The sequence below is a fragment of the Onychomys torridus genome, chromosome 19, assembly GCF_903995425.1.
Source record: "Onychomys torridus chromosome 19, mOncTor1.1, whole genome shotgun sequence".
Taxonomy (NCBI): Eukaryota; Metazoa; Chordata; class Mammalia; order Rodentia; family Cricetidae; genus Onychomys; species Onychomys torridus.
Genome location: NC_050461.1, coordinates 30,641,329 through 30,650,080, shown reverse-complemented (window position 1 = coordinate 30,650,080; position 8,752 = coordinate 30,641,329). Strand labels below are relative to the sequence as shown.

The window sequence follows — 8,752 nt, the reverse complement described above, 5'->3', positions numbered from 1 at the left end:
GCCATGCCTATGGTCCCAGCATTTCTGATTCAGAGGATCAATAATAGCTCAAGGCCAGCCTGGGCTACACAGACGGAACTTGTCACCAAGCAAAGCTAAAATGCCAGTATAAGTAAAGGGCTTTGTAAATGTGTGATGCCCGTTCCAGGCACATTGACCGTTAAGGAGTGTTTTAGCTCAATTGATCAAATAAAACCTGTGTGTATTTAAATACCAGATGAAACAAAGCACAAGGCATTGCTTTGCTTACTTAGAAACTAATACACCAAGCATTTAAGCAGAATGCTATTTTCCTCTTTACATATGGTAATAGCTTTGATTTGGAGATAAAATACCTTCTCTAAAAGCCTTATTTAATGTGCTCAGATTTTAGCATATGATTCCCCACAGGCATTCACGCACAAGGGAATCGTTCCAGAGCTAGTAAATGTCAGGTAGGAATGAAACTCATACCTTCAGCCTCCTCACTGTTCCTCTAGTTTCTCTCAGACGGTTTTCAAGCGTGAATCCAGGGGCCCCTGGTATTGCAAAACAGGGGGTCTGGGGGAGGTGTCAATTGCAAGCTGAGATGCAAGCATATTTCCAAGGATTGGCTGACGGGGTTCTATCTAAATTTTTCCCACCTCCCACCAATATTCTGGGGTATGTCCATGTGTAGTTAATAGTAGTCCTTTCTATTCTTTCATTTACACTTGGAATAATCTATCTCAATTCTCTCCTCTTAAATCTGTGGATTAGTCCATCCAAACTACACACTTTAATACGTGAGCACCTTCCTTTTAAAATTTACATAGCACATCATATTTCATATTGCACCCAGTTTGATTGGAAAGGGGTGCCCTATACTCAGCAAATTCTCAGTTACGAGCACAGATGAGTTCACCACTAGAGAAAGTCGGGTCCCAGCAACACGTGCGCTCTCTAGCGCCACCTCCTGTTAACAAGGGCCTAGAGCGAGGACAGGCTTCTGAGTCAGCTCACAAAGAACAAGTCCAGGGAAACCGTGAAACAGAGACAAAGGGTAAAGTGTGGGAAGGACCTCGTTAAAACACAAAACGTCTCCTCCTTCCTCCTCTGCCCTCGGCTCCAGGTACAAGCAAGGCAACGAGCAGGCAAATGCAAAACAAACCACACAGAGCGACTGCCTTCTGACCAATACCTTTGAATCCGAGAAAATCCTAAATTAGAGAATTCATTACAAAAGAGAGACAAGCAGGAAGGTAATGAATGGAATTTCCATAGCAAACATCCATGTTTCCTTCCACTTCTGACTCCGGGAAAGGGCGAGGGGTGAGGGGGACGCGGGTGAGCGCTCCTTAACCTTCAACTGAAGCAAATAGAAGGTCGCGGAAACCAAGCTAGGGTCCCCCAAAAGACTCTGGCATGCTCCCCTGCCCCATTTTTGGTTTTGGTTTTTATTTGTTTGGTTTGGCTTTGGGGGGGGTTGTTTATTTGTGGTTTTGGTGGAATTCATTGACAGGTCTGAACCTAGGACACACCAGGAACACTGGGAAGCCCATTCCCTTCCCACCCTAGAACAAACCACTGAGTGTCCAGATGCCCTTATAGGGCTAGGGACCGACTTCCTGCAAGCCTGGCAGCTCAGCTGTATGCATTGCGTATGGGTTTTGGCTTTGAGTCACACTGGGACTTTTGATTTCCTCTTTGAGGGCTGGCATTGACTTTTGCTTGCTCTTATAAGAAAACGTCTACAACTGAAAATTGAAAATGTGCAAGGTTCCTTCTTCAAGTACACAAGCACTCAACCAAAAGACCTGCATTCAGGATGCCCCATTTTACCCACACATACCTTATGTGACCACCTTAGTGAATTCCTCATCTACTTGGGGGGTCTGGGTAAAAAAAAAAAAAATGCTCTCTTAAAGTCATTTACTAACTAACTGTTTACGAGTCCAAATAAGCACCTTTATTCTGCATACAATTTCAAGGATTTTCCTTGCCCATTTCTGACCTGCTGTCAATCAAAACGTTTGGGATGGGGCGGAGTTGGACGAAGTTGTAAGAGGCCACTATTTCCACTTTACCGCCCAGGTGCACACAAACATTTGCTGAGTCGTTTATAATAGTGGAAGAATTCAGGTGCCATGGCATGACCTGGGCTGGTCAGTCTTTCCTTCTGGATTTCCTGGCACTTAATGATCTGTATCATAATAAAAACATACTTTCCAGTCTATGAATGTCTTGGATGCCACCACTACCTCCCCTCTTCCCTCCTTCCTCCTTTCCCCTCTTCTCTGTGTGATTCTCATTGAAATAATCTCTTGTTCCCACCCTGTAGAGTGTGTTGATCATAAAGCTTCAAACTACATTTCAAATGAACAGTACATTTCCTCCGAGTTTTTTTATGTCGGCTATACATACTGAGCTTCTCTCAGTTAATATTAAACCATTCATTTGGGACTAATTGTGCATTTACTGAGAATTGGAGGTGTGAATTTTAGAGCAAACCCACATGTTACAATGCTGATACTTTTTTAACAGCAGTGCAGAATGATAATTCTTAATGGAAGGAAAGTTGGACAGAAGGAGTGGGGAGAGGTGAAGGAAGGAAAAGGAGAGATTAAAACATGAATTTGAACATAATTAATCCTCACTGAGAGCTATGAAACTGAAATCGTTTATCTTCATTTTAAACATGACAGCTTGGACTATGGCTCCTCCTTGTGACTTGCCTGAGATTTGTGAATGGCAGTTCTAAGAGTACAACCCAAGTTACTCAATTATAAAAAGCCCAGCCACTTACCCCCATGAGTGAGTCTGCTCCCTGTGTGCAGAAAGCCTTGGGTGGCTCTCAGATGGTCTTGTGGTTTCAAAGACTGCTCCAATTTCTCTCTTGTGCCCCCCCCCCATCACATTGCAAGCTAGAGAGCTCGCCTCAGAACCCACATCCCACCATAGATGACGCTCATCCTTCAATCCTTCCCCTTCCTCACCCATCCCACCATTCTGACCATTGGTGGTAGATAGAATGGACTGAGAGGTTAGGACTTGAAAGGTTTCACTGTGGTTTCCCACATATTTGGGGCTTTTTAAAAATCATCAAGGAGGAAAGCAAAAGTTAGGGGCCAGGTTGCCTTTAATACACATGTGGCTATCCCCATCACTTGGAATGTTCTTTCTTTAAATAGGAACTCGCAGGCCTCTTCTCTTTGAGGAATGTTTGGAAAGAACATTAAATAACAATGATGAAAATCCTTCCTGAACTTCAGAGGCCACTCACACTGTTCACTGTTGACATGCAACTGCACTCTTCAGCATGTGGCTGGCTTAACGGGGTAATCGTGTGCAGATGATGTGGTCATTGCCAAGGTTGAAGTGGTTATCCCCCCCCCCCCCCCCCCCCACCCCATCCCTGTCCCTGGCCTCTTTGTCCATGGACTAATTGAAATTAAAAAAAAAAAAACACAACTGGCCCATTTAAATTGGCTATTTTCATGTTATAAATCTACAAAGTGTTGCTTCTGAAGTAGTCCTACCTTAAACTTATATTCAGAAGCATCGTCAGTGAGAGGATGCCGTTCTTGGGTATCACTGGTGGTAAATGATGTGGCATTAGGGAAAAGAGCATCATGGCCCCAGAACCTCTCTACTCTCTACACAGTTTATAAAATGGGTCCTTACTGAAGCTAAGTAGCAATGTTAAGAAATGGAGACAAGCTTGGGTACATTGTTTACATTTAACATCAACACACAAACAGGGAATGTATGGGTTCTTGACCACCTCCCTCCACTGAGCTGCAAGCTACTTGAGTAGTAAAGAGGCCCCTGACTATTCAGACACTTGACGGAGTCACTAAAAACATAGTGACATGACCCTTAGCTTATAGACAGGTTATAACTAGATATAACTCAATCTGCTGTAGTCCTGTTGTTATGCCAACAAATGTTTTACTTCAAAACAAAACCAAGTCCCGTCAGCATCTTTAGGTTATGGAGTTTAGCATAAGTAAAATCCAAATCTAGACCTCAGTACAGCAGTGTTTAAAATGTCCCAACTGGACCCCCAGCCTCCCCCTGCTTCTTTCTCCTCCCAGCCTGTATCCGGATCTAATATCTACCTACCCAACACATAGCCACTTGCTCTGAAATCATGGACCTATTTTTCTACAAACTAGACACCCAGTCATTTCCCTTCCCTCCCTGAACCTCCCAAATCAAGTCCCTACATCTATAAAGAGGGCTGAAAAATCTCCCCCTGCAACCTACATCCTTACTCAAAGTCCTGGCCTTGTTCTCATTCTCTCTGTCTCTCTGTCTCTGTCTCTCTGTCTCTGTCTCTCTCTCTTTCTCCCCCCCTCCCCGTTGTCAGCCACCAAAACCGTTATCTTGAGTGACCAAATGCCTGTATTTCAGATATAGAATTTAGAGTTTTGCACATAGGTGTCTTGGAATCCGGGTTGGGGAGAGGGTTTTCAAATGGCTATAAGCCCCCCTCTGCTCTCAGTAGAACTCCAAGAGACTAGAGGCCCTTTAAAGGGAAAAAATGCAAAAATAATGAAAAGGAAATATTTTTAGGGTTTTTTTTTAGGGGCCCATGCTGTTTGCCTCTTCAGTTACCTGGGTTCTGAGAAGTTTTTCATGTCAGTGGCTAGAACAGGCAAAGCGGTTTTAAAAAAGAAAAGATGTGAGAAATAATCATTGTCTATGTATTTCTAAATGATATTATCAGGAGGGTTGCGAAGAGGATACGGAGGGGGAAAAATCTATTTGGTGTTGAGCTGGAAACACAGCGCTCTTTTTTTTTTTTCTGGCAAGCTGAAGTGTGCCAGCTTTTTCAGACGGAGGAATGCGGAGTGTCAAGGGGTCAGGATCAATCCGGTGTGAGTTGATGAGGCAGGAAGGTGGGGAGGAATGCGAGGAATGTCCCTGTTTGTGTAGGACTCCATTCAGTTCTTTGGCGAGCCGGCCGCCGGGAGAGTATAAAAGCCAGCGCCGCCCGCCCAGCCTCACACAACTCTTCCCTCCAAGAAGAGGCAGACAGAGCCACTCCAGCTCCGACCCCAGGAGACCGACCTCCTCCAGACGGCAGCCGCCCCAGCCGACAGCCCCAGACGCCACCGCCTGGAGCGTCCAGACACCAACCTCCGCCCAGAGTCCGTGTCCAGGCTCCGGCCGCGCCCCTCGTCCATCGCCTCTTCGCCCCGCTGTGCGTCCTCCCGCCGCGCCCCGACCATGATCGCCTCCGTCGTCGCGGGTCCCATCAGCCTCGCTCTAGTCCTCCTCCTAGCCCTCGGCAGCCAGGTAAGCTTCTGGAATGACGGAAGGGACGGAGGGAGGGCAGAGCGAGCTGCGAGCGCAGACTGACCGCCCTCCTCCTCCTCCTCTCCGCAGCCCGCCGCCGGTCAGGACTGCGGCGCGCAGTGCCAATGCACCGAGCCAGCGCCTCGCTGCCCGGCCGGTGTGAGCCTGGTGCTGGACGGATGCGGTTGCTGCCGCGTCTGTGCCAAGCAGCTGGGAGAACTGTGCACGGAGCGTGATCCCTGCGACCCACACAAGGGCCTCTTCTGCGACTTCGGCTCCCCGGCCAACCGCAAGATCGGAGTGTGCACCGGTAAGACTCACAGCCCCCCAACTCTCCAGCCCCCTGGCCAGAGGGAGCCCCCTCTTGGTCATGGACCACCACTCTCTCGAGCTCAGCATGATTACCTCTAGAAAAGGGAATTGCTCAACTAAATCCTTGTCCGCCCCCTGCAATCCTGACCCTAGCTCACTACCTTGACATGCACAGTGTTACAGCTGTTCTGATCTCTGGGACCCTCTGTCTGACATTTACATCATTCTCTCCCTCTCCTGCAGCTAAAGATGGTGCACCCTGTGTCTTCGGTGGGTCGGTGTACCGCAGCGGTGAGTCCTTCCAAAGCAGCTGCAAATACCAATGCACTTGCCTGGACGGGGCTGTGGGCTGCGTGCCCTTGTGCAGCATGGACGTCCGCCTGCCCAGCCCTGACTGCCCCTTCCCGAGAAGGGTTAAGCTGCCCGGGAAATGCTGTGAGGAGTGGGTGTGTGATGAGCCCAAGGATCGCACCGTGGTTGGCCCTGCCCTGGCTGGTGAGTTTCTCTTTCCTCTACGTTACATTCTCCCCCAACTCAGGGGCCCAGGCCCAAGGACACCAAGCAAATGGGGAAAATGGTCCTATCTGGGTGTTTTACCTTGTGTTCGTGTGTTCTGCTCTCACAGCCTACCGACTGGAAGACACATTTGGCCCAGACCCAACTATGATGAGAGCCAATTGCCTGGTCCAGACCACAGAGTGGAGTGCCTGTTCCAAGACCTGTGGGATGGGCATCTCCACCAGGGTTACCAACGACAACGCCTTCTGCAGACTGGAGAAGCAGAGTCGCCTCTGCATGGTCAGGCCTTGTGAGGCTGACCTGGAAGAGAACATTAAGGTACTTATCCTGCCCCTAGCCACCTAGCCACTCATTTTCACGGAATGATAGTGAAGAGAAGCAACGTTAGGTGTCTCGACTCCCTTGTTATTATAGGCCTTTATCTCCAAAAATATCTAACCATGGAGCTGTCTAGCTGGAATGAGAGACTGTGTAATAGCAGCCACCGGTTTTCCACCACGAAATTCTCCACACAGTGTTAGTTCATTCAAGACACTCCAAAAGAGGTTATGGCTATTTTTGGAAAACTGGCAAATGAAACTCCCAGTCTCTCCACTCAGAATATAAACACAAGTCAGAGGACAGAGGGCTAGACTACAGGAGGTTGAGGAAGTCCACTCCCCCTTTGTAGTAATTGCTGTTTCTCTTCTTGTCTTCCTTAGAAGGGCAAAAAGTGCATCCGTACCCCTAAAATCTCCAAGCCGGTTCAGTTTGAGCTGTCTGGATGCAGCAGCGTGAAGACCTACCGGGCTAAGTTCTGTGGAGTATGCACAGATGGCCGATGCTGCACGCCACACAGAACCACCACCCTACCAGTGGAGTTCAAATGTCCCGACGGCGAGATCATGAAAAAGAACATGATGTTCATCAAGACCTGTGCCTGTCATTACAACTGTCCTGGGGACAATGACATCTTTGAGTCCCTGTACTACAGGAAGATGTATGGAGACATGGCATAAAGCCAGAGAGTAAGGGACATGAACTTGTTAGGCTATAACTTGAACTGAGTTACATCTCATTTTCCTGTAAAAAACCGTTATGGTAGCACATTAATTTAAATCTGTGTTTCTAACTGTGGGGGGAGAAAACTTCCCACCTAAGTGAGAACGTTATACCATTGTCACGCAAACAGTCTGCCGATCTCAGACACTGGTTTGAAGACAGTTTAGACTTGACAGTTGAACTATCATTAGCGCACAGCACCAGAATGTATACTGAGGTGTGTCTCCAAGAGCAAAGGAGATACCAGGAGAAAGGATGGTACCATCCGAGGCCATCTTCAAAGCAGCAATGTGCCTGCTGTTTGGAGTGTAATTGGGGGAGGAAAATTATAGTATGCTTGCAGACGGACCTGCTCTAGCAACAGCTGGGCTGTGTATCCTCCTAGATGAGGCTGAGTCCAGCTGTTCTCTAACTGAGAACAGCAGGTTCAGCTCTGACATTCTGATTCGAATGACAGTGGTCAGGAGTCGGAATCCTGTCTATTAGACTGGACAGCTTGTGGCAAGTGAATTTTGCCTGTAACAAGCCAGATTTTTTTTATTGATATTGTAAATATTGTGGATATATATATATATATATATTTGTACAGTTATCTAAGTTAATTTAAAGTTGTTTGTGCCCATTGTTTTTGTTTTAAATGCTTTTGGTATTTTAAATTGATAGCCTCAAATTCTGAGCACCATAGGTAAGACATAAAGCTTGTCTGTGATTCAAAACAAAGGAGATACTGAAGTGGAAATCGTAGCCTAAGTGATTGTCTATCAGAACAGAAGGTATGCTGATGGTAAAGCAAAGTCTTGCACGTCAGATTTCTGGTAGCGAATGTGGTAATCTCACTGTCAGTGAACAAATGGCCTTTGTTATGGAGTGGCTGGCTCAGGGGTGCTGGTCAGATTTCCATGTGGAAGTGTTGGCTTCATCTTTGACTATGACTGTTTTTTGGGGCAGTTTATTTGTTGAGAGTGTGACCAAAAGTTACATGTTTGCACCTTTCTAGTTGAAAATAAAGTATATATTTTTTATATGAAGGGCTTGACTGTTCATTCTTGTAAACATTTCTTAAATTTTCCTGAGTGTAAATGGGAAGTTCATATTTATCTTAAGGTAATTCACTTGGGAGTTTAAAATCCCTTTGGGACATAGTAATATTATGAATCAATAGAATTTTGCATAAGCATCCTTTGCACTGGGCCAAGTGTCATAGAATTACAGATATGCACATCGTATTGCATACACATGGGTTTGTAGATGTCTACACAGTGCTTAAGGAGCACTTGGAATTCAGTCCTCTGTAGATGACTCCAGCCTCCGCTAACTCTTGTGATACTTCACTCAGTCCCTTTTACACTGGTACCTCCGGACTTTGGAGTTAATTTCTAATCTTCCACATCGTAAATTGATGTGTGCCTTGCATGGGTGAAATATTTAAATATTAGCTTGTATGTCTGACCAGAGCTGTTTCCAAACTTGAAGATCTCACTGTTAAATGAAAAGTATAGAATAGCAGACACATTAAAATGAAATCAAGTAATAAGTTTCATTGTGCACAATTCTGTTTTCCTATTGGCATGACAACTCACGATAAATGTAAAAGATGGGATAAGAGAGTTTTCCATCC

The 8,752-nt window shown here is 46.2% G+C and overlaps 1 protein-coding gene across 1 annotated transcript; it reads left to right on the top strand.

The window, feature by feature from the left end:
* Window positions 1-4,914: 4,914 nt before the first annotated feature.
* Window positions 4,915-8,162, top strand: Ccn2 (cellular communication network factor 2). Its single transcript, XM_036168876.1, has 5 exons — window positions 4,915-5,262; window positions 5,353-5,572; window positions 5,818-6,069; window positions 6,200-6,411; window positions 6,795-8,162. Exons 1-5 carry the CDS (start codon window positions 5,194-5,196, stop codon window positions 7,089-7,091), a joined length of 1,050 nt encoding a protein of 349 aa, XP_036024769.1. The 5' UTR covers window positions 4,915-5,193; the 3' UTR covers window positions 7,092-8,162.
* Window positions 8,163-8,752: the final 590 nt, after the last annotated feature.

What these genes read in the sequence shown, in the direction of transcription:
- Ccn2 (XM_036168876.1), top strand. Translation starts at nt 5,194, where the DNA reads ATGATCGCCTCCGTCGTCGCGGGTCCCATCAGCCTCGCTCTAGTCCTC. An exon ending in GGTTGGCCCTGCCCTGGCTG is followed by an intron (nt 6,070 to 6,199) that starts GTGAGTTTCTCT and finishes CTGCTCTCACAG; the next exon opens with CCTACCGACTGGAAGACACA. An exon ending in ACCTGGAAGAGAACATTAAG is followed by an intron (nt 6,412 to 6,794) that starts GTACTTATCCTG and finishes TGTCTTCCTTAG; the next exon opens with AAGGGCAAAAAGTGCATCCG.